This window comes from Neopelma chrysocephalum, unplaced genomic scaffold (assembly GCF_003984885.1).
Source record: "Neopelma chrysocephalum unplaced genomic scaffold, ASM398488v2 Primary Assembly neopelma1_44, whole genome shotgun sequence".
Lineage (NCBI taxonomy): Eukaryota > Metazoa > Chordata > Aves > Passeriformes > Pipridae > Neopelma > Neopelma chrysocephalum.
Window position 1 is genome coordinate 7,546,691 of NW_020897703.1, and position 25,245 is coordinate 7,571,935.

The 25,245-nt window shown below is 40.9% G+C and overlaps 2 protein-coding genes across 5 annotated transcripts in view; one reads left to right on the plus strand and one right to left on the minus strand.

Moving 5' to 3' along the window:
* Positions 1 to 810: 810 nt before the first annotated feature.
* LOC113965051 (proline-rich proteoglycan 2-like) lies at positions 811 to 7,082 on the minus strand. Its single transcript, XM_027677892.1, has 4 exons — positions 6,933 to 7,082; positions 6,114 to 6,888; positions 1,467 to 1,588; positions 811 to 1,378 (listed from the first exon to the last, which is right to left on the minus strand). The coding sequence occupies exons 1-4, from the start codon at positions 7,080 to 7,082 to the stop codon at positions 1,325 to 1,327; spliced, it is 1,101 nt and encodes a 366-aa protein (XP_027533693.1). The 3' UTR covers positions 811 to 1,324.
* The window catches only part of BMPR2 (bone morphogenetic protein receptor type 2), a 108,227-nt gene continuing 89,507 nt past the window's right edge, over positions 6,526 to 25,245 (plus strand). For 2 of the 4 annotated variants that reach the window (XM_027678282.1, XM_027678283.1), the window contains exon 1: positions 6,526 to 7,305. In XM_027678282.1, coding sequence (XP_027534083.1) covers positions 7,230 to 7,305 — 76 coding nt within the window. In that variant the 5' untranslated portion in view covers positions 6,526 to 7,229. The remainder of the gene's footprint in view (positions 7,306 to 25,245) is intronic. The other 2 variants (XM_027678281.1, XM_027678280.1) reach the window with 2 other exon arrangements.

Consider the following 25,245-nt stretch of genomic DNA (forward strand, 5'->3'; position numbering starts at 1 on the left):
AGTGCAGGCCTACTGAGACTTTACCACAGGCTTTCATTTTGTTCTCAAAGGGCATTTTTATTAGCTTCCTGCTAGAAGTATGGAGCTGATTGGAGAAATATTTTTAGGTCTAATCCTAATTATCTGTAAGAAATTAAAGAACAAAAAAAAAAGGTGGCTTTTGAAAACCAACCTGGCTTCCACTGCTAACTAGCTCATGTAGTGAGTGATTAAAAAATGCCAGCCAACAACAGAAAAAGAAAAAAACCCAACAACCCGAAACCAGAAGAAAAAGGAAAGGTAACAGCAGCAGGACAGTATGTTGGAGATTCGGTGAGCTCCGTTCCCAGCCGCCTGTCGTGAGTATGAGAAGGCTCAGGTAGCTCTCAGGAATGAAACCCTGCAGGTCTGTGGCGATGACATACCCCTCTGCTACGGACCAGAAGATGATTCCGACACAGCTCATTACATTTCTATTTCTGACTAAGCCCATTGTTGGATTTAATGAATAAGTGATGTTTTGAACTGATAAACACCCTGCAGCAAATTTCCCATTTTATGTTGTGATGAACAAGCCAATAGATTTCAGGAAACCTGTAAAGGGCCTTTAACATATGATTTCAGACTTAATTCAAAGTAGGAGGTGCTTCTCAGAGCTATCTTGAAAGTTTCTCTCACCTCCACCCCCAAAATGGGATAAGATTTCCACAGACTAAGCAGTGTTATCTGTAAAACAAGGCAGCAACTGCTACCAACACTGTTGGTAGTTCATTATCACAGGGAAATATCTTGTATTGTGAAATGTAAAAATGTCTATTAACTATTTCATTGTAATCCTTTTAGATACAAAATATTCCCTTTGCCTATCCCACGGTGTGCACCTTCCTCCTTTTCCCTGTATACCAAAGACTTACCTGTCCCACACCCACTTGCTTATGCTTCCAGGCTTGATCCTCACACCTTTGATCATGCAATTGTGGGCTCTCCGTAGGAAACCATTCACTATACCAAAATCAGCGAATGTGAGACCAGCATGAAACAAAAGAAGTTAAATATCAAAATAGATCTTTCTGGGGACTGCCACAAAAGTGGTGTAATTAATTTTTGCCTTAAATTTATTAAAAGTTTGCCATGAAAAGATAAACAAAGCTGCCACAAAACTTCTGTTATAGGATAGTGATGTCAAAGACTGTTGTCACTTCATTGCAGAGTGTGATTCACCTTGCAGTAGACTAGACAGCAACATGGTAGAATTAGAAAAACCCAGGACTAAAAACACTAGTTCATACTCACAAATGTGGGTTTTTTTCCCAAAAGCTTGACAGTTGGTGTTCTTTTCTATGCTTCAGAGACAAAGAAAAATGAAGTCGTAACAGCCTTCAGATAGATTTTTATGAGTCTAAAGACAAAAAGTAATGTCTGGCACAGATTATTTAACTGGACTAAGGGGGAAATTAATTCCCTCTGAGGAAGGGAATTTGATTTACCATTTCCTTAAGGCTGATGGTAGGAGTGGGAGCATGAGAGCCTGCTCTGGTATGTGATGAGGTATTGCCACTCTCGCATCTTGGCAGGGAAGATTGACTGTCATGGATAGTGTTTTTCCTGCCTGTCAGGAAAAACAGAAGGAAACTGACTTTATCCCATAAAGGACTTTTCTGAGATTTCAGTCATGGCTGGGTGTCCCTCAGTCCCTCTTTTGTGGAATCTTTTTTCCCAAGACAAAACCAAGCCCCGGAAAAGGAGCAGAAACCAACAATAATTCAGACAAAGATGCAAGTGCTGCTGGAAGGTTGCAGGGAGGCTCTAAAGGGCAGGGAGCCTTTCCCTATTCCCAAGGACACATGTCCATGGTGGAGAAAGTCCCCAGAGGTTTCATTGTTTTTCTTTCTGCATATCGTGTGCCCACTTCCCTGTACCGATGGTCTTCCCACAGGCACCCTCCCTACCCTGACCTCTAACTCCAAGGGTACTTATGGGGGTGCCTTAATGCCTCTGTGCAACACCCCGGATTGGACACTGATGGGAAAAGCTATATAAAACAAGGAACTGAATACTTCCAAGGGTAGTGACGTCTGCGTGTGATTACTTGTTTGGCTGCACTGGCTGAAGCTGTGCTGCTAACTCAGCAGACTGTAAGTAGACAGTATTGTCTTTTCGGCGCGTTCTGGCTGCAATTCAGGATGTTAATAATAATCTGGAGAGCTATAGAAGGCTTGGATCCTATCTATCAGGAATCATGTCTCTCTCCACATACAGTTACAGGAGGCAAGACTGGGGAGATGATCTTGCTGACAGTTCCCTAATTTAGCAATGAGTGGCAGCATTCGCGGTGGAGACCTGTACCAAATCCATTATTTATTAAGCTATTACTTAGGATCTAGAAGGGGTGTATTTATTTGTAAGAAAGTCTGTGGACATCTTGATTGCTGTTCTAATATATGTTTATGCATCAGAGTCAATGCTAGGGGGATGCTTTGATTTTAAATTAGGAACAAAATATCCCCTAAAAGCTAAATATCATGCTGTGTTGTTCTATTCTTTCCCCAACACTTACGCCAACACTGAGAGAACACTCCGGCCAAGCTGATGGGCAGCCAAATATAATTTATGGCTTGTTTTAAACTGATTTGTTGACTTCTTGAAAGGCTCTGTCAAAAAGAACAGTCCCCTGAGTCCTAACGATGATAACAGTTGTGTTGCGTCAGCGCTGAAAAACTCTTGGATAACAGTGAACTTATCCTGAGAAATCTTTTTAAAGTGCCTGAACACTGGATTTTCTGAGAAGAAATAGAACTAAAGCTACTGTTTGGTAGTACACTTTGGTTTTCTTCATTCTTTGTTAATTACCACTGATTGGTACGTTCTCTTGGTAGTATGAAAATAATTTCCCATATTCCAGTTCATTAAAAATAAAGATGTGTGTTGTTTAAAGGAGACGCTCCTAATAAGGACATGTTTAATTTCACTTATGTGCAGTGTTGAATTTGCAAGTGATATCAATATGTTTGTGTCTGCATCAGTGTGACCGACAGCGGGAAACTTCTGAGCTTCATATCAGCAGTAATTCTGCTCTCAGTGTCTCTCTGAAGCAAAGGGCAGCCCCATCGTGCTCCATGAGGCTGTTCTGCTCAGACCTCTCTCGCCCGAGGGCAACAGCCCTGCTGTGTATCTGACTCACATCTCTGGGAGCTCGCAGCCACCATACCCTGGCTCCTCTGCCACTGTCCTCCTTGTCTCTGCCCCATGTGCTCGTGGGCAGCCTCGCCTCTGCCTGCCTTGGGAACAGCTGCAAAAGACCATCTACTTTCTAAGGTCTTTCCTCCTCCTCTTACTTTTTAACAGTCTTGTCTCTGTTAAGTTCAATAGTGTTGCTTCATTGTTCTTCCTGGTGGAAATACAGTGCTTCAGTCAGAAATTTTTTTTTTTTAATCTTGGTAAATTTACATGTTTTCTCTTGTCTTTCTCCTACTTTTACCTGCACCAGATTTACTGTGCTGCAGCTCTGCAAGTTTTCATTATCCTGAGTACTTTTCTGTAGGTCTTACTGGATGTTGCTGGATATTAGGCTAGTGAAATCCAGATAAAACAATACCACAGAAAGGATTATAAATATGTTCTTGTCCAAGCACATAACAATGGGTGAGCCTGAGTGTGACAGTTTAGATCTCTGATTTCCTCTCACCACCGTGGGAAAAGGAAGCTGCTTCTGTGCTTAGACAGTAGCCATCGTTTTCTACATCCATGTGGTGAAGGAGGGGTCAGCCCCTCCTCAGCCCCGCCAGCTCCAGAGAAACAGGGGTGCGGTGGCTCCCGCTCTGCAGCCTGGCATCGGTGCGTGGCCAGCGGCTCTTGGCGGCATTCACACCGGGCTGGGAGGGACCTGGCCCTTGCAGAGAAGATCTTTTGCAAAATTCAGAATAGGTTAGGGAAGGAGGGGAAATTCTTGCAAACTGCTGGGATTGCAAGTCTCTGAGATTAGTCCAAGGACTTGATATAAGCTCAGGCGAAGCAGATTCACAGCCCTGCGGCCTTCGCAAGGGTGTTTTCTTGATCAGGCTTGGGGGTTTTGTGAAACTAAGAGGAAATAATTGTAGTAAAAATGGCATGTCTTGTTCCTTCTTTTCAGGAAAAACACGGAACAAAAATCCAATACATTTTGTGGCGAGAAAAAAAGAAAGATATTTTAAGGCAGAATATATGTTTTTGTACAATTTCTTGTGGACAACTATTTCTAGTATTAATTGATAAGCCAAAACGAGAACCATTAAAACAAGTGAGACTTCTGTCATTTACTTCAGGGTGAGCAGGTTTTCATACATGTCATAAACAATTACAGTAATTTTCTTTTACCATCTAAACAGGGAAAGCACTGTACAACCCACACATAGTTAGGTTCTTGTTTTCTCTGAACAAAGTAGATCTCGCTTCTTTTATTGGCAGGTTCAGCTGGGCAGAAGGTGTGTTACATAGTTTGGTGTCTTTGCTGAACCAGAAAAGAACTCTGAATTTTGGGCCTGCAAAAAATACTTAATGTGGTTTTTTTTTTCCTCTCTTGGAGGTAAAATTGTTCTGGCTGTTGGTTTTGTTTTTGTTTTTGGTTTTTTTTTTTTGCTTCTAAAGGTTATTTCTTGACAGTTCACATTCCACAAATAACAGGAAGGATACTGTGGTTAACATGTGGTTGCAATTCTGGAAAGTGGCATTACAAATTACAATCTGGGATTCTATATTTTATTGTCTCTCACCAATATCCATGTTAGATCTGCATAGATTGGAAGTGAAGATATTGTAGAAAACTTTAAAAAACATTTTTATAACTATCAGCCATATAAATTCATCTTGACCCTAGGAATATCAAAGAACGTGCTCTCTGGCCTAAGCATCACAATGATGCTATTAGAATTTATTTACTAATTTTCTTGATGATGAAAGAATCAGATCACATCTATTTCACCTCTTATGGCTTGTGAAGAGGAATAGTTATGCCGAAACCTTTTATTATCACTAAAATTGTAACTCTTATTTGCAACTACAAAATTTTATGTAGTAGCATTTAATATTTTGAGGTGTGGAATTGGATTTTTGCATTTCTGTTCCTTGTATGCCATTCTTGAAACTGGTGTAGAAATTTTGGCACAGAGAAGCATTTCCCATAACCAAACCTTTGGTGAAGCCCATATGTGAAGGTGCTTTCTGTGTGCAGGGTGTTCTTTAGAACTTTTTTCTATGCTACAGCCAGTAAAACTTGTTTGAAAGAGCCTCGCTAGGCCAGAACATCAGACAGCATGTTCCAGTCACAGCTCTTCCATCAGCTGCTGGCCTCAATTTATCTCTTTAGTCCTGTGCAATATAGCAAAGGTTAAAGCATACAAACAGCACAGTGGGCTGACTTTATCTTTGTTTTGAAATCATAAAATCTCTTTAATTTAAGAAAAAGATAATGCTTTTGCTTGGGAGAGTCAGGTGGCTGAAGCTGTATGAGCTGGGTGGACTTTATGTTGGACATTAGTAAGAAATTCTTCACAGACAGGGTGATTAGATATTGGGATGGGCTGCTCAGGGAGGTGTTTAAGGCAAGACTGGACACGGCACTTTAGTGCCATGGTCTAATTGACATGGTGGTATTCCGTCCTAGGTTGGACTCGATGATCCCAGAGGCCTTTCCAACCTCATTGATTCTGTGACTTGCCAGGGCTCCCTGAGGGAGAGCAGTAGGTGGTATGGCCAGTGCTTGTAGCGGAGCTCACAGGGACAAAGATAACGGGGGCTTGAACTAGAGGTCGAGGCAGAAGCTCCCGGGTGTCTGACAGGCAGGCCACGGAGTTCAAAGCTGATGCAATCTCAGAGTCTGCTAAACACTTTTTTCTTGTTACAGGCGGTTTTTGTGATTCCCGAGCTCACGCCTCCCTGCTGACAACCTCTCTGACAGACAGGCTGCCTGGGGGGGCCGTTCGCCGCCTTCCCGCGGCCTTCCCGGGAAGGTCCGCCGAGGCCTTCCCCTCTCACGGAGCCGCCGCTGGGTCCCAACTCCCCTTCCCGAGGCGGTGCCCTCCGCCCCGGCGGCGCCCGGAGCCCCGCGCCCCCTCCCGCAGCCCTGCGGAGCTCCGCCCGGGCGGCCCCGCTCTGCCTACCTGGAGCCACCTCTATGGTGCGGGGCGGGGCCGGCCGGCGGGGGCGGCGCGGCGGGACGGGCGCCCGGGCCGGCGGCGGCAGCGACTCCCCTTTGTGTCTGGAGCTGCCCGTGCTGTTGGGGCGGGCGGGCGAGAGGGGGCGCGGGCGGCGGCGGAGCTCCGGCCCTCGCTCGGCTCCCACCCGCAGCCGGCGGCGGGCAGGGGAAGGAGGCGGAGCGGCCCCTCGCCGGCGAGCCCGGCGCGGGGGGAGGAAGGCGCTGGCAGCGCGGAGAGGCTGAGCCGAGACCGGAGGGAGGAGGCCGGGCCGGGCTGCCCGGCGCTGTGGAAACTCGGGGCGGGCGGCGGAGGAGGGGAAGGGCCTTCGCCCGCGGAGAGCAGCCGGGTGCGCTCGCAGCTGGAGACGCCGAGGAGGGGCCTCGCCGCCCCGGGCCCCACCTTTGTCGGGGTGGCCGGGGGTGGCGTCGGTGCTGCGGCGGGGGCCGGGGCAGCGCGGAGGAGCCCGCCCGGCGCGGGAGGCAGATGGGCCGGGATGCAGCCGCAGCCCTCGCCGTGAGAGCGGGGGGTCTCTCCGCCGCCTTCCCCGGAGCGTGAGGCAGCGAGGAGGGGCGGCCAGAGGACAGAGACCTTTGCCGGGATGGGACGCGGCGCTGCCGTGAGCCCGTAGCTCGCTCTCCGTGCCCGGGCCAGCCCGCGGGGGCCGCGCTGACTGACACCGCTGTGGGCGCGTCTGGATATGTTCCCTTCCCAACCGGGCTCTTTCTTCGATGTCGTGAAGCTGCGTGGGAAATAGCCCGGTTCCCAGCGGGGTCGGGAGCGTGCCGCCGTCCTCCCCGGCGGGGGAGATGCCTCGGGGCTGGGAGGCAGAGCCAGGCGCTTCCCCCGTGTCCGCCGAGCGCTGCCGGCGCCCCAGGCATGAAGGCAGGCGGCTGTAATGGAGTAAGAGCGAAGACGGCTCCCCTCATCTGCCATTTGCCCTTCCAGGCGGGATTGTAAACCGAGAGAGTTGAGGAAGGCTGTGTGAAAGCAGGAGGAATTTCCTCTCGGGTTTTTGGGGTTTTTACCCCCCCCTTTTTATTTTTTCTCCTCCTCCTGGCTCGAACCGTGGCTTGCCCAGGTATGCCTGCCTCACTGCAGCACCTTGTGCTGGTGCTCCTGCTCTCCAGTGCCACCCTGCTGCTCGGCACTGCGGCTGGTGAGTAGCCACTGGGTGGAACGAACTGGCCATTTTGGCAGCGGGAAGGGGGTGGGGTCCGCTGGTATTTGGGCACATCCGTGTTTCCTCTCCTTCCAAAGTGGTGTGCATCTATTTCAGAGGCGAAGCCTGATAAAAGTTTTGAAATCCCGATACGCTCAGTGTCTCGGGGAATAAAATGCTGCTTTATTGTGTAAATGAACTCGACCTGCACTGAAGAAGTATGCTTTGCTTAGATCTGCATCTCTTGTCTAATAACTTACTTCAGTTTTGGAAATATATATAATCTTTTTGTTTTGCATACCTCGCCCTTTGTAAGGTAATGCGGGAATTTTTAATATATATTTTAATCTGCAGCAGAGCTGTGCCTGTTTTTGCTGTGGGATCTTCGGGCACAGCCATTTTTAATTTTATCAGCATCGGTGCTTCTATGGGCCTTAAACATGTGCTGCACTTTTATAACAGACTTACTGTAATGTGTAATCTTTTTTTCTTGGAGGAGAGATCTGAAGCAAAAATGTAGCTATTTCTGTTGTCGCTTGTGATTATAGAACAATGATACAAAACACTGTTGAGGAATGCTGAAAAATCTTGAAGAGTACTCTTTTTTTAATAACAAGAAGTTGGGAGCAGATATGCTAAGAGCATCCTTACTCATATTTTTGGACACTCTAGCCCTATTTTTTATTGTGTTCGGAAGCTCAGTGTTAGGTATGTAGGGTACTGGAAGAGGGATGTGTATTGGTCTGGCATCCTTTGCTTTTCTGTCACGGTGACAGATTAGCATGTTGGAGCCTTCTGAGTGTTACCCAGCTTTGTTAGGCAGTAATACCAATTGTTCTTGCAGTATGCGTTTTCCAGCAGTTTTGGAAGACTCCTACGACTTCTGTGTCGTTTTTCCGATCGAGATCCAATTTGCAGTGCTTGCTTTTCTTAGCGTTATTTTGTAATCTGCTGTGTATAGTTCATAAGTGAATCTTCGTAAAAAAAAATTGCTGAATCTTGCTAACATAACCCAACAAGCTGATGGTAGTTTGCATATTATATTTCAGTGAGGTCTTAAAATTTATTTGTCAAAGTTGAAGATACTTGGTGTCATTATTAGGAAAATCCTGTAAATGACACATGTTTAGACAGTTTTTTCATCACTGACTGGATAGTCCCTGATTTTCTTGCTTCTGCTTATTAAGAGGTCTCTTTCAGGAAGATATTTAAATGAAAAGCTTGATGTTGCCTATATCATCCTGACCTTTGACTGCCATTATTTTAGATTGATGTCTGCAGCGTCTCTCTGTGGTAGTTTCTGAGGAGTGTTTTTATTTTTTTTTCCTTTTTTTTTTCTTTAGCTGGGGGAAGGGACTTCTGAAGGTCAAAAATCTTGGTCTTTAAAGCACATATGAATCAAGAATGCCCAGCATCTCAACTTTTCTTTCAAATGTTTTTTTAAAAAAGTGTAGGCTTTTTTTCCCCTTTGTGAAAACTTCAGTGCCCTGATGAAGGAGAAGGGTTACTGCAGGAGCGAGTATGCATTTGTACCAGGCCAAGGGCTGGGCAGGTGCGGTAGGAGCCCATCTGCACGGTTTTGCCAATTCACCTCAATTCTGACCTGGCAACAGCATTCCCAGTATTTCGATTCGGGTTTTTACCTTTCTAAAAGGGTATTAACGATGCCAGCTTGGTTGGTTGTTTTGTGAATAGGAGCCTATTTTCCCATTGTGATTTATTTCTTAATTGTGCAGTTTTAACAATTCTAGTTTTAAAAAACCTTGGTCATAATCCTCTGTAAGAGTAATTACATGGATGATTTGAGCTGTAGTTAAAGAATATAATGGTTGATTTTAAGTTTACACTGCATTTCAGAAAAAAATGTCTATACATGGGGAAGCTACACTAATGTGTAATTCTGCCCTTTTATGTTCATGAAAGAGCCAACACTCTTTCTTCTCTTCCCCTCCCCCAAAGTATGAACTGTATGCTCCCATCAGAGTGAAAATGCTGCCTTTGTAGCTTTGAAACCCCCTATTAATTCTTACTTCTGATTAGTGAATGGGTACTATATCTCAGCAATGTATAGAATTGACTGTTTATAAATGCAAAATCATGACATCAGAGGGAAAGTATTTTCATAACAGGTTTTTAAGTTTTTGTCTGGAGGATAATATCTGGACCTCTTTGGAGAGAGCTCCACAAGGACCTGGGCTTAGTATGGACAGGAAGGGGAAGATGAAAAGATGCATAAAGAGGATGACCAGAAAAAAAAAATCTTACAGTGGGGCTGGAGATGATAGTTCCACTCATAATCTAGAATATGAATGAAGAAAGAAGGTGGTTCTTCCTTCACTTTTGTAATTGAAGATATAATAAAAAACTCTCTAGATTCAGTAATATTTGCTAATTATTTGGAGGGAAATAATACTGGCCTCCTTCATAAAATACAGATCTTAACAGTTATCTGGTAACTCTGTATTTAAATCATGTAATAGTCCTTGTAAAGAGAAATGCTACAGTGAGGACATTTTACTGATAATAGTCTTAGGCAGAGGTTTAAAAAGTAGTATCGGACAAAAATTTTTTGTGCCACTTTGTTCTTTATTTCTCAAATTATTTGAAATACCTATTTCTAAATCTTTTGCTTAGAACTGTGAGAAATATTTAGATGCCTATAAATTGTAGAGTATTCTGATGTGTTAATCACGGGGGTTTGTGCCTGAAGAGGTGGTTGGTGAACCTTTGAGCTCTTCCCTAGTATTGCTAAAGAATTTTGTTTGGGTGTTCATACGGACCAGATATTAAAGATATAATCGTTCCTCATTTCACTTGCTTGGGTTCTGCGATATGCAATACTAAACCACTTTTCCTTCTTTATACATGTCCAGGGTAGACAGCATTCCATTGTCCAATGTGTGCACACATTGTCCAGTGTGTGAATTATTTGTGGGAAGTATAAAGTGAAAATTAAAGCAAACAGAATATGGTTTTATCTTTGGGAATATTTCCATAAATCTATATCTGTGTGGTTCATCGGGGCTGTAAAAATTAAAGTGTGTAAGGGATTGAATAGAGATTGAAATATTTTTTTTTAATGATCATTTTAATTATTAATCAAAATGAGCGAGCAGAAGCATCTTTATCTAATTCTGTCTTGCCAGTTAAAGTTACTTTAGTATCTCAACATAATTTTTTTGAAATATGAATTGTGTGACATGAGGAAAAGCCTCCTTTAGCTATCCAACTCAGTTCTTCTAATTCAGTGTTTTGAATTACTAACTAACTCTATGCATCTTGTGTATAAAAGTGGTTTTTTAAACCTATCTGCACCCCAATTTCTACTTATTTACTAAAGCTATGCCCATTTTTTATGGCTTATTCAGATGAAATCTAAAAATTAAATTTATTTTTCAGTTTGTCTTGGGAACTGTCTCAGAAATACTAACCTAGGAGATGGAAACAAAGCTGTTTTCTTGAGGAGCACACTGGTATGCCTGATGGATAACCTCACATACAAGCACAGCCTGTGTGCCAGACTCGGGCTTCATTAGCTGCCTACTTGTGTAAAGAAAGCCCAGGATCCTGCACAGAACCATTCACCTTGCTGAGAAGAGCCCATTTTCCATTAGGTGTATCAGCCTGTGTGAACCTCTGTGATATTTCAGCTAAGCTGCTTCCAGTTCCCAAGCAAACTTTAGTGCTTGGGTACTGCACCATGCAGTGTAGGCACAGCCTGTGAGGAAATGGAAGCTGTGCTCGTTTGTTGAACCCAAATTTCAAGCCCCGAGACACTACACAGATGCCTCACTTCAGTGTGAATGGTTCTGCCCTCAAAGGAACCACATATAAAAGGCTGGCTGAATTGTCTGCCTGGCCTTCTCTGGTGAAGGCAGGCAAACCTCACTTCACCCTGGACAAAGAGGGAAACACAACTGTATTTCTTATAATGATTCGTATGGTGATGTTTGTTGAAATGGTTGTTTTGATAGCACCTCTCCAGCACTTATTTCCCTGAAAATAATTTGTTGACTTTTACATTGTTGTCCCCCCCTCCTTTTTATACTCCATTAAGTATTTCTCAGTTGTCTGTGTGGTCAGTGGCATTGTTTCCTTGGCAGGTACCACTTTCCTCCACCTTTCTCACCGAAGAGACATGAAAGTTGCTGTATTGGGTTCTTCAGAAATGTTTTATTCCTAACAGCAGAGTGCACGGCACTGGAGCTGTATTGTGTTTGGACTCAGTGTGGCTGTGCCATGAAAATGTGCTGTCATTTTCTGGGCAGACTCTAACTTTACACCAGGGCTGTGAGCTGAGTGTAAAGTTTCATTCGGAACAAAATGTTTATGCCCTGAATAAAACAGGCTGGGTGATGCTTTGTGTTGGGTAGGACTGGAATCTGTGCATAGCTTACAGGCAGCAAGTATTAATTTTATTAAGCTTGTAGACTTAGTGGAGCTGCTCACTGCTTGAATTTGAATTTTAAAAATAAGTGAAATACAAGAACTGTTTTCCAAAAGACTGACATTTCAGTATGCAAACTGATTTTCTGTGGGGTAGTTTTTATTGTTTTGTTGTTGTTTGTTTGCTTGCTTTTTTATTTGTTTGGGGGTGGGTTTTTTTCCTTTTTCCTTTTTCTTTTTTTTCTCTGAAACATACGTTCACAGAAACATAAGGCTGGAAGTGACTTCTCCTCTGTTTCCTCCATGGTCTGGTTTTGTAAGCACAGATAATAATGTCTGTCTAACACCTCTAAAATCTCCAGTGAAGAGGGATTTCACAGGCTATCAAGGTAGTCCGTCCTGTTACAGTGCTTAATTATCATCATGTTTTTCATAATGCAACAGTAGTAGGGTTTTTTTCCCTCTCTTTTCTAAAGCAAGATTGTTTAAGATATGCCTTAATTAATATGTGGCAATCCACCTGAACATGTAGTGTGGAGCACACACACAGACAATTGCCAGGGAATATCAGTCTCAATGAGTTCCTGTATTGAAGCCCAGTGAATTGAGCTTGGCTACAGGAATTTTTGATGGAAGCCTTGAGTTGACCATTAGTGTTTTAAAATGCAATTATTGCAATTTCCAAAAACTGTTTTTGAAAACTTGTGCTATTCCTAAATTTCAGTTTCTGATGATGCTTTCCTGACTCAAGGGGTCTGTTAATCTGTTAATTGCAGAGCTGGAAGCTTGGCTGAGCAGCAGGAGTGGATCTGATAGGAGAGGTCAGTCTGGGGGTGTGATGAGGAGGAAGAAAGGCTGAGACAGGAGAGATTTGAAAGCATGAAGGATTCAATCTGGTTTGCTGTGGGATGAGAACCAAGACGTATTAGACAGCCAGACAGAGATAGCGTCTAAACTTTTGTCAGACTTGTTTGGAGAATGAGTGGAATGAAGCTTTTGGAGTGGAGAGAGAAAGCAAGCATAGTTGTAGGTAGCAGTTTTGAAGATTTCTGTTCCCTTTTGTGAGAATGAATGAGAGACCCAATCATTTAGATGCTGCCTTTACCTTTACCTCCTCCCTTTCTCTCAGTTTTGTAAGTTTGGAAACCACAGGCTTTTGGGTGGTGATGGCATTTTGTTCCAAGTCACTGGGATGTGTCAGTTTTGTGAATTGCCTTCTTGAGTTCGCATCAAATCACATTTTTTGTTTTGAACTCTAAATGTGTCTGCCTTCTGCATCTCTCAGTACTCTGTATTTTCTCTTTGGTTTATTTTTTCTATGAGAAAAGGAAGTAAAAATAGACACTATGGACACAGAAGACTGTCACTGACTGCTGTGAACCCTTCCATCTCCATGTCTAACTTCTGAATCTGCTGGCTGATTTCAGCCAGATGTGAAAGATGCTTAAAGTCTTGAAAGATTAATTTGCTACTGTTTTTGTGAAAATTATTCAGTTAATAGAGGAGGCAATCCCAAGATAGAGGTTTCCCAAGGGGAAAGAGGAGCAGAACTCAGCTCAGGTAATCCTCTTTGCTTAAAACTGGCTGCCCAGTCAGTGCAGGGGTGCTGGCAAGTGTGTTGGTACATACACTGTTCTGGACTAAGCACAGTATATTTTGTCCTCTGTTCACTCGGCATGCCATAGGAGACCTGGGGGAAAATGGGGGATCCCTTTTGTCGGAAGCATGGGAGTTGGCTAAGAAGTGTGGGATAAGGGTCAAATTTTAGGCTATTAGTTCGCTGCTTGTGGAACAACTGGTGTTTCTGAGACAATGTAGTAGCCAGTTCTTTTGACTGAGCTTGCAAAACAATGCCCAGATCACCTAACTGAATGGCTGTCATCTATTTATGAACTTCACGGTGTGTACGAGTAACTTGCATGGTATGCATTGTTTTTCACACTTTCAGACTGGATTTTACTATACACTGTACTTCAGATATCCAACACATTAAGCTTCCTTATGATCTTCTTTTCAAGAAGTGCTTTTCTAAGTGCTGTAACTTAGACTTTTCCTGTGGTCCCTTTTAATGTTTTTGCTATGTATTATACTTGCTTCAATCTGTGAAGTGCATGAAAAATAGTTTTATTATTTGTTTAAGCAGCAGTAGTGGAAAGGCACGTACTGTCACTTTCTGGGCTGGAGTACATGGCAGACAATGACACAGGCAGTGGTACAGGGAACCTCTGATCTTCTGTACTGACTGCCAACAGCAAGTGGGCAAGGTAATGCTAACAGTGGTGCACAGCAGCTCTTGCTATTATGCTTAGCCAAAAGCTGATACTACATTTATGCTCCTTGTTCTACTATAATAGTTTTTCTATTTTAGGTGTGAGCAGGAAGAGTGTAAGAGAATATATGTAAGAGGCTTTTTTTTTTTTTATAGTGAGATGACGGTAAGTATGATCGAAGGTCATGTATGTTAATTGGGCTCCTTAGTTTATACATTAGAGAATGCAGCACTTAATTAATATCAAAGTGTTGGGCGTTGGCAATGTCATCTCTCAAGCTCGTCATTCTTGACGTGAAGAGCACTTCCCTCTGCATAAGTCACAAAGGTCAGCTTTACCTGATGTGAGAAGCTTTAACATAGTTCAGTGACAGGAACGACTGACTAAACATGCTCTACTGCTCTTGCTTTTGCCTTATGAGACTTCCTCAGAATGGTTTGGTTTCTGTTGAAAATAAAATATTTTATTTCTGCAACCAAAGCAGCAGATACTTGGAACAAAACTCCTAGACCATCCATGTTAGAGAACCTTTATTAGATTTTTCCAAGAACTTAAACTAATCCACAATCCTTTGCTATTCTGAATTTTTGTTACACTTGACAAACATGTAACCAGGGAAAATAGTGGGTTTTGTTACTATTAAAGCTGTTTTCTACAGTAATGATTGTATAAATAAATGATCTTACAGCAGTATGTTTAGTTGTCCACTGTAAAAAATGCTCACTTTTGTTAGTCATGGAGTGGTTCTGTTGTAGTTAGTTTGTTGCTGAACCTACTTGAAAATTGGTCCTTCCTTCTCGTGCTGTCCTTCACAGAAAAGTCAGTAAAGCTGATTTCGTTGAGAGACTTTGTGTCCCTGTACCTTCTAAGCTGCAAAAGTCTTGGTGTGGACATTGATAATGTGCTATATGCTGTGAACTTTTGTCAGTCCTTTTGTGTTTAAAAACTAAACACTAGAAATTGTTTTTCCATATTTATTTGCAGATAAAAACCTTAGCTGAAAATTAGAGGTTTTTTAAATGATTACCAGTTCTTAAATATAAATTTTTATTATATTTAGCTGTCTGAGATATGCATGGTATGTGGAGCCAGTATACTAAGCTGAAGAAAGCTAAGGTTGTAGTAGGAAAATTGTAGCACCTATCTTTTTAGTTAGACAGTGGCACTGCCATATATATGCAAAGCAGGCACTTAGCCCAGAAACGAGCCTTCTGTATTAAAATAATTTCAGTTGCAATCAGAGAAGGCTAAAAGGAACCCTGTAATGAAGTTCGTCTGGATGCCACCGTGGTGCCGGTTTCTTCTGTTTGCATGTTTGAAGTTCTTTTCCTGCATTTCTCTCTGTAATGGCCCAGGCCAGGGAGCTGTAGCCTGAGCAGCTGCCAGGATTGAAATAGCCACCCGGGCCTGGGCTCTGCCAGAGACAGGAGACCAGGGTGCACACTCCTGTCTCGCTGGCCTTCCTCCTGGTGTTGGAATAGGACTCACTGGGAAGTGGAAGAACTTGTTCCAGCGTTCTGTGCTATTCTTATTCGGCTTTGCAGGCAGGGATGAATGACTCAGTGAATCTAAATGAGTGAAAAAAGATGTGGAAGCAGTAGGATAAATCATTCCTCGTGCCCACTGTAGCAGTATTTGGATCTCTGTAAACTTTTTTTATATGGAACACATGCAAATCCCCAATTCTAGTGTGTATTGCATAGATACAGTGAAGATGACTTGTAAATTGTAATACATAGGTATATGTATGTATGTGTGTGTCTGAATGTGTATGTATCCTTATATACTCACTATGTTACCAAAATTCAAGCATACCAATATGCTTCCACTGCTAAACCCTTATATTTTAATACTGGCAAATTTGGTGTTTGCATGGTGTTCTTAGTTTCCAAAAAGTCCTTATAAATTACTTATTTTGTATGATGGGTAAACTTTACACTTATTAATTACATCCAGATTCTATCAGGACCTGTTAAATAATTTCTCTTTTAGTTATGCTAAGATGAATCTGGCCTAATTAAATTTTAGTTAAATTTAATCTGTAGTAGTTAATGCTGTTGCAGCAGAATACAATTATTTGGTTACAGTTATTTCACATTGTTTTAGCTAAGAATTTTAAATCTAGTAAATATTTTTCCTGAACTATTCCATATAGACTTAGAAATATTGAAAGTGGCAAATAGAGAGACTTTCTTTGCTTGTATTGTTTCCTGTCAGAGAAGTAATGAAGCTGTCAGCAAATTCAGCTTCCCTTATTTTAAGAAATAGTGGAATAGAATGTTTGCGTCCAAACCAAATAGCCCCCAATTATTATTTTACTAATCTGTATGCAGACTATATAACACTACTTAAAATTTGAAAATGTGACCTTTGGGCACAGGAATACACAGTCCATATAGGACATGACATAGTAAATGAATTTTTTTAAATGGAGAGAAGGTGTGAAGAAGGAAGACTAGTGATACAATAATAATACAACTCAAACAACTTTGTGGTTTCACTTTAGGAATGTAAGAATATTTTTTCTCTCACTTTTTAGTGTGCAGGGAAAAAAAAATTAGTGAGGTCCTAAGACACTTGAATAATAAGTAATGCCATAATATATGAGACTGGTAAGAATATTCTGAGCAGGAGTCACTTCACTGAGGAAATCTAGAGGTGTTTAAGAGGGGATGTGCTAGAGGGGATGTGCTAGAGGTGATGTGCTAAAAGGGATGTTGAATTGAGTCCTCTTGAGGAATGGAAGAGTTAAATGTGAAAACAACTAATGAAATGTTATGTACTTTGAAGCAGTCATCAAAACAGTCTTTCAGCTTGAAGAAGTGAAGGTCTGCAAAAGGGGCAGATATTGTCAAAGTGATATCTTGGCCAGCAACTTGATTTTCTTGACTGGTTTTGGAAGAGTGGGAGAAGGGTCAGAACACAAAAGAGCTGAGCTCAGAACATAATAGGGCATGCAGAAAAATAAAAAAATGGGCTTTTAATGTGGCAACAAAACTGGGAACAGAGTTGTGATCGAATAACGAGGGAGGATAGGTGGAAAAGTAAAAAAGCTCTACAGTTAATTAAGGTTCTCATTAAAAACCGAGGGAGTGATTGTGAAGAATAGTGAATTGTATGTAGCACACAGGGCAATGTACATTGTACCCTTCTCCTTCTGTATGTCCCGTTTCAGAAAGAAGCTTGCAGTAGCTAAGTAAGAAAGCATCTGAAATTGCCAGTAAATCTAGAATATGTCCCTCAGAATTCTGTCTGAACTGCACTGTGTGTGGCCAGTGCTCAACAACATAGCAGCCACAGGTTTTTGTTTGAACTGCTGAGAATGTAAAGAAAGAGATGAAAACCAAAATTTTGACTTCTAAAAAATGGGTTTATGTGGCAAATAATGCAAAACTTTACTGAGCATATTTTTACAGAGAGCTTGAGTAATCAACAGTTGTACTAGCTGAAATAAGAATTTGCTTAGAATCTCAGTCCTTTTTATGATTTTGCCTCCTTTTATTTGGTTAGGGTTAATCTTCCGTAAGATTTTTGTTAAATATTTGTGAAAACCAGGGCTTAATTTAAGTGATTGAATGGCTATGGGGCTTTACAAATAAGTACCTATGTTTTAATGTTGCTTTATTACTAGCAAGAAGAGACACTGCTCCTCTTTGGTGGCAGGTTTCATGTATTTGTTGTGCATATGGTATCTTTTCTGCCAAGTTCAAATCTTCAAATGTAGTTAAACCCAGAGTTTTCAGACATCGTGATTCAACATACATTTAACGATGCTGTTATATATCACTTCCAGACTTCCTGCAATATGTTCATGCATATAATGCAAAATAAAACCCCAAAGATATCGACAGGCTTCTAATTAAAGATGAATCAAGATAATTCTAAATAGTGAACTTTCTTACTGTATCAACTAGCTTGTCTTCTGTATCTGATTACTGAGGGGAAAATGAAAATTTATGTGAATGTTCTGTATTTGAATGGAAATTTAAATAAGTAATTTTTCCCCTTCTGTGCTGATGTGGCTAGTAATGAGCCTCTCAGCGTTGTTTTTTTCACTTAGTTTTGTGTTCATGCTATAAGCTTAAACCCAGAGCTGCTTTGGGACAGTGAAATTCAGTACAGTTATATTTTGTTTTCAGATTCTTATTATACAAGGTGCTGTTGTAATCCCACCAGCCTTTTTAATATTCCAGTGTTCTGAATGCTTTATTCTTTTGTTCAAATTTACAGTTAGTTCTTTGAACTTGACACAGATTTTGGAGATCAGACATTTTAGTGAGACTACCAGGAAACACTGAGCAGTAAGCCTATTGCAATATCCTTTCTTCTCCAGATAAAACTAGACATCCTGGCTGGATGTTTACCACTGTTATTACAGAACAAGGTATTTGTGTCTTGATTCTTTCCTAGATTTGCCCACCCTTCTCCACCCTTAGTTTTGTTATTCTTTTTAGGATGCTTAGGATAAGCATGTAATGAGTTTACCTTTATGTCACCGACATGTGCTTTCAACATATAACTGCAACTAAATAGTTTAAAATCTAGGAATACCACATACAAACAGTTATTACATTTAGCTGAAATATTTAATAGCACATGAGGCTGACGTATGCGATGGAATCTGATAGTAAATTCCTTTGTGGCAATTACATAAAGCAGTTCGTTTCAGTGCTTAATTGATAACACTGGGGTTGCTTCACTTCCGCGAGGTGTGGGGGTTACGAGGTGCAGAGGTAACTGCATTCCATCAAGTCTCAGTCTAGACAGGCACGAGAGCATCATTCATCCTGCAGCAAACAAGGAAAGCTAATCACCTTCTTAAAAGTGACCTTGCAGCTAAAGAATGTGCTGTGGTGGGCCCGGGGGAAGGCAAGCAGAGAGCTCAGTGCCATCTCCAGCAATACACTTCCTAGAGTTAAGGGTCTTCACTTGAAAGGCTGCGACCTGAATTGCAGAGTGTTGCTTCTTTCTCATTTCATAGGGGGTGTGATTTTTGAAAGAAATGGTTTAATGAATTGCTGTACAGTTAATTATATTTGATTGAAGGAAAAGCTCATTATCTAGTTGAGGTGGGAGGAAGTTTGAAGTGCACTTTTATAGCAATAAGTATTAGGAAACACTACTAGAGACTCACCTCCCTTTAATTGAAGAGTAATACAGTGAACTTTGACTTTTCCAAACAACTTTTAAAGGGAAAGGGATTTTTTATTGCATTTTATTTTATTAAAGGGGATGGCATAGCAAAATTCAGAGGTAAAGTGTGATGTAGCCCAATCTGAGCCCAGTTTAAATAGTTCTGCTGGATTCGTTAGCCCGATCTCTATGCAGACACTACCAGAATTACCTGGGGACGACTTCTGAGGGGAAAAATGTGGGAGCTACCGAGGACAGCGTGGAAAGGTATTTTTCAAGTTTTCGTGGTGATGTGAGGACAAAGAATGAATAGCAGATGCCCCTGATAGCACAGGAGGCACAAGCAGTGGCAGCTTGAGGATAAATGTTAAGAACTCTTGAACAAAGAGATGTAAAGGAACAGGATGAGTTCAGATGGAAACCAGTTTGCTAACTGCTTTGCTTTGATTGACCGTGTGCGCGCTCCTAACCTGCAGTAAGTGTTAAGATAGCTCTTGGAAAAGATGTTGTGAGTGAGCACATGCAGAGTTGCTGCAGGAGAAGTTAAATAAATTATCACTGTCATTTCAATTTTTTATGTTATCTGGCTTTGTGGACATCACTCCTTCTCCCTTGTCAATTGTTCTGCTTGAGCAGTAGATGATAATCCTGCAGGTTAAGATGCAAATAGAGCATTTAAAGAAGGGAAGATGCAAATGTATTTAGCAGAGAATGAGCACAATTCTGTACTTTTATTTTCACTAGCAAAACTAGAATTACCTAGAGGCAGAGCATTAAAAAATAAACATGAAATCAGTCATATAAACACTCAGAATGTCATGCTAGCAACTCTCTGTCTGACCTCAATTCAGCTGCTTTGTGCATAACTGTGACAGTTTTTTAAAGTATTTTTCTCTGCAGGGTATCTGCCCCATATGGTGAAAAAAGGGGTAATTTTAAGTTCTTGCAGAGAATAGACTTTTGCAGTTGCAGACCTTCCTGCTTCTCTCTTCCCCTTGGATGTTATATACCCCAGTTCAGAGGTAGTTCTTCATGTGTGCTTCTTTCTCGATATTCTCTCTTCTTAATTTTCACTTATTGCCCTTATTTCAGTTATTGTAGCAAGACATTTTTATTTCCACTTGAACATTGCTGTTTTATACATTTCTTCTCTTCAATGAAAAGAAATGAGCTGTATCATGTAACTAAAAAGAGATCTTTGATAAGTGCTCAGATCAACTGGGATGCATAAAGGAAGTGCAAAAGACTGAAGTTTATTCTTCTCTAAAGGAATGCTTAGCTTCTCCAACTCTTTTGGTATGCTTTCAAAAAGTGGGGATCCTTCAGCTTTCTCCTTTTTTTGTCTTGCAGAACACAAACTCTGAGAATCTTGATGGACGGATCCTCTGTGAATGTATAATTTGTTTCGGGGAAATGAAGTGGGGTGAGATTAGAGGCGGTATAGGACAGTCAGCGCCTACCTAAACTTAGCTCAGTATAGCCCAGGAGAGGTGGCTCATCCACTAAACTTCTATTAAACATGCATGAGCTTGAGTGAGTAATTAAGGAAGTGATTTCAGATATATATTTAAATAATGCTTTCAGAAGAATCATATGCTTTGGTTAAGGTTTGGGGAGAGGGCAGTTAAGGTAAAATTGTATGCAGACCTATTCCAGTCCTTGAGGAATACACAGGTTCTGTGCCACAGATTTCCAAACTATTTTTCCTATAGTGCATTTTAATAAAGAGTTCCAGGACCTTTGAAAGACAAGCTGTTAATATATTTTTTCACTGTGTGTAGAAGAAAACCAAAATTATTCTCAGCATTGTCAGCTACTGTGTGGCAGGGGAGGGTGGGTGTGACAGTTCAAAAAGAAAATCATCGTGCTCTCTTGGAGATCTGTATCTAGTCATTAGTGTGATAGCAGATACCTTTCCTCGTAGTTCTCCTAGATTTATTTTGAATTCTCATCTTTGTGTTTGGAATTGTATTGTGCAAGACTGATGAGATCAGGCTTTGGAAGTTAGCTTAGAACTGCTGCAGCCTTTGCTTGCTCTGCCCTTCCTATCCTTCCGGTTTTTATTCACCAAATGTATACAAATGTGAATACAAATACTGTCTTCATCTCAAGTGTTTCCATTTGAGGAAAAAGACAAAGTTCCTTTCTCATATCCCATACCTGGCATATGGTAGCATTTATCCAGTTCTGTTAAGGACTGCAGAAGACTTGTTTTAGCATATGATAATAAACCTCTCATAGCTTTAAAATAAACAGAATTAAATGAGAGTCAGAGTTAACTAGGGTTTCAGCAATGATACTCCTAGAGTCAAGCTCCTAAATTCCTCTTCAGTGATCCACCAAATATTTGCTTTTGGCTGTCAGGAGCTGACAATTCATACAGTGCTGTCTGTCTCTGCAGATTCCTGTGCCTGAGTTAAAGTGTCCCAAGTGCAGGTGATCACACCAAGTAGCAGTGCTTAAACAGCACAATCAAAATCTGTTGGTGTGAGGGCTGCATCCCCTTTTGCACTTACTTGTACACCAGCGCCTTAAATCTGGATCCCCTGGCTGGCCTGCTGGTTCATGTTGAGGGCCCTACCTAATTCAGGCTTGCTATTTCTGTGTTGGAACAGAAATAGATGCATTCAAAGGTAAAGTTGCCTGCTGCCCTTCAGGGCAGAATTTGGTTTGGAAGCAGTATTTGGCTTTTGCTTTGAACCTGTGATGATATTGAAGACAGTGCATCCGCGCAAGCTGCAAGCCCAGATGTTTTGTAAAAGCAGCTGATGGAAAAGGAAATAGTAGTTACGGCTGCTGCGTAAGATGAAGAAAGGAAATGGGAGCCTCCCTTAAGTGCAGCCACTAAGCAGAATAGTTAAAAATAGCTGCTTTCCACCTCTAAACAATTGTCTGAGTTGCTATAAACGTTGTTTTTTCTTGGGATGTGGAAGCAAGTCTCATTCCCTTGGTGTTCTGTTCTGAAACACCAGTTGTGTTTTGAGAACTTGCTCTGCACACGCCACTGATTACTGCAGCACAGATGTTTAAAAGAAAAAAAGAAAAGCATTGAGGCCTCACTGCGCAAAAGCATCAAAAACTTAAAAACTGTATAGACAATGGATAGAAGGAGGGCCACAGTGAGATGAAGTGTTGTGCTGCTGCTTAGCATGCCACCATCAAAGAGGAACAGATACCTGGTTTGCTGGCTCCCAGTGCGTTGTCATCCGCTTCACCATCCTTTCATTACAATCCATAACTGATGTTTTGAGATATCTCATAGTAGAAAGCTGGTTGTGGAAGCAGTTGTACTAATTAAAGCTACTCTACAGAGAAAAGCTGTGAAAAGTGGCAAAGCATACAACTATTAGAGACACCACTTTTAAAAGAAAATTTTGTTTTCAGAAGGTTTAGAAATGTGTTTATTAATTTCTCAACACTGTTAACTGCTCTGTTTCAATTCAATACATACAGTTCAAAAGAGAAAACTGTCATTTGAAATATATTTGGGAGTGTTTTACCTTTCATCTTACTTTACTGCTGTTTGAATTCTGCTTAGTTAAACAATTTTTATAATCGTTCCTGAGCGCTCGATTTCATCAACTTGTTATCCCAAACAGGCCACAGATTCCAAATATCTGTTGTTTTGTATCATCTGCTCATGGTCTTTGTCTACTTGATTGAGCTATCCCTGAGATGTTTAATAAACAGCTCAGAAAGCTGGACAGATGATTAAATAGGTTTTTTTTGGTAGTATGTACAATTGCTCAACTACTTGAGTATATTTTAACGATGCAGCAAAAAAGTGTTTATTTGGTAGGCACATGGTGGGTGTTCCTTATTTTAGATGAAAGTGAATTTCTAATCTTAAACTGCATCTAAATTAGCAATTCCAAGTGTCTGTACTCTGACATGCTTTCACTGCTTTTCTTAGAAGCAGCAGTAAACTAGAATGTTCCCTATGTGACTTTTTTTCCCTTTTCTTTTGACAGTGAGTATACTTGGGATTTTTTATTGGAAAAAACAACAAAGTGTAGGGACATAAGCACATTGCTGGAATTACTTCCATTTCCTTTTTTTCCCATATTTATGTATTTCTTTTGTATTTTTTCACTTTTTTCTTTCTTCTGTCCAGTATTCTCCAAGTGCCTGTTCTGCCTGTGTAGGAGAGAGAAGAGGTAATATGAGCCTTAGTACATGTAGAATTATTCTGAGCTCTGCCTTCCCTGTAGATACTAAGAAAATTCTAGGCTCAGAAGACTTTTAAATGAACACATGAAATCCTGAGAGTGTTTTCTGTTAACCTTTTCTGAAGCAATTATTTTTTCATATCTGAAGTAATGAGTTTAGTGTGAGGGAATCTAGGGGGCTACCATCTGAGAATCAATAAAAGCAGATTATGTGGATTTACTCAGATATTGCCAATTTCTCAGTGCTGTTTGGTGAATTTTAATATATACATATATGATGAAACTTTAACGTAGTTGTGGCTGTTTTTTTTCCTTTAATCAACCGATTTCCATTCCCTTCATATTTGTAACAGCCATTGCTTTTGCTAGTAGTGAGCTTTGTAATTTTTCTTAAGGCTTTTTATATATGTGAGAGATATCTTAGGATGATTATGGTCTTAAAATTAGTGACTTTGAAATTAGGAGACAATATTTTGAGTCATCTTTGGACAGTTGGAACTTTGAGCATCCAAGTTCCAAAAAGGAGGATGTAGTGTTATTAGATTCCTGAATTAAAACACTCTAGTTGCCAAGCCATATTAAAACCATTATGAAAGAACCATGGACACTGAGCTATAGTTTCTTTGCTGTGGGAGAAACATGCTAACTCAATGCAGATTTCAAACTATATTAATGGAAAAGATAAGAGATCTGTAACAGAAAAGTTTATTTCAATAGTTTAGTACTTTTAAGCACAAGAAAATTTAGTGAGGTGCAAGAATGCTTATAATATGATTGGAGATAAACTTTTTTCCTTCCAAATTTTCCTCCGTGACTGAATGGCTGAAGCACTAGGCAAGTGTGAAGAATGAATCCTCCTCACAAGGGCCATGGAATAAAGATCTCTTTAAGCACATGGAAAAAACATTCGAGTTAGGTACTGGAAAAGGTTGGACAGAGAGAAATTGTTCTTTGCTTTAAGTTTTTGTAGATTTCTTAGTAAATCTAAGGAGTAGATTTTTGATGATAGCCTGACACGTGCACACTGTTTGTGTGTAGTTAGCTGTCTCTGCCATAGTATGAACATGTTCCTTCTTTTAGGTCTGTTTCCTTTGTATGTAGCCTTGTTTGGTACCAAACACAGAGGAATCTGCAGTGAACCAATTAATTAAAAATACAAGGTATCTTACCATTTTTATTTGTTGATGTAATTCTGTAAATACTACTGAATACAAATATGCAATCTAGCATCCAGATACCCTGGTGAGAGCTTCCTGCAATAAGATAGGAAAAAATTAATTAAAAAAACAACAACAAACAAACAACCACAAACCTAAAGTTTTATATATCGAAAACAAGATGTTATTAAAAAGATCTCTTGCTTTGAACCTAGCAGTTTATTTCCTAGTTTCTTGCTACAATAATATTTTTTTCCTAGGCACAACATTGTGACCAGAATCATAAAATAAATGCCAGGGACCTGGAGGGTGAGCAGGGGAAGGGGAAAAATAAAAAGCTGCTTCTACAAAGCAGAGTTGCTCTTTATTGGAGGCCACAAACATTTCCAGGCTGTCTTTTCTCTGTTTTGGTTGCATCTTCTCTCTGGCTTTTGGTCTTTTCATTTGGTTTTGACCTCCTTTGCTTTTGTCCACTTCACTGCTGCTTTCTCCACTGGCCTATGTTTTGTCTTTTCACTGCCTTTCCCATACCAGAGTTCTTAATATTTTGGGTTTTTACTATTTTTTGTGCTTGAGATTAGGAGAGAACTGTGCTTTTAGTTCCAGCTTTACCAGAGTAGGTGCTTGGCTGCTGGAGGAGGAGCTGAAGCTGAGTTCACCTCAGCTCATTCATAAAGCAGCAGATTTTTATCTGCCCATAGAAGCAGCATGTGCAACAGTCCCATGTCCTAGAGAGACTGCAGAGCATGTCCACTGCTGCTGGTCTGTCAAAAATTGAGTTTCCAAACTAACAACCTCTTCTGAAGTTTTTCAGAGGCTTAT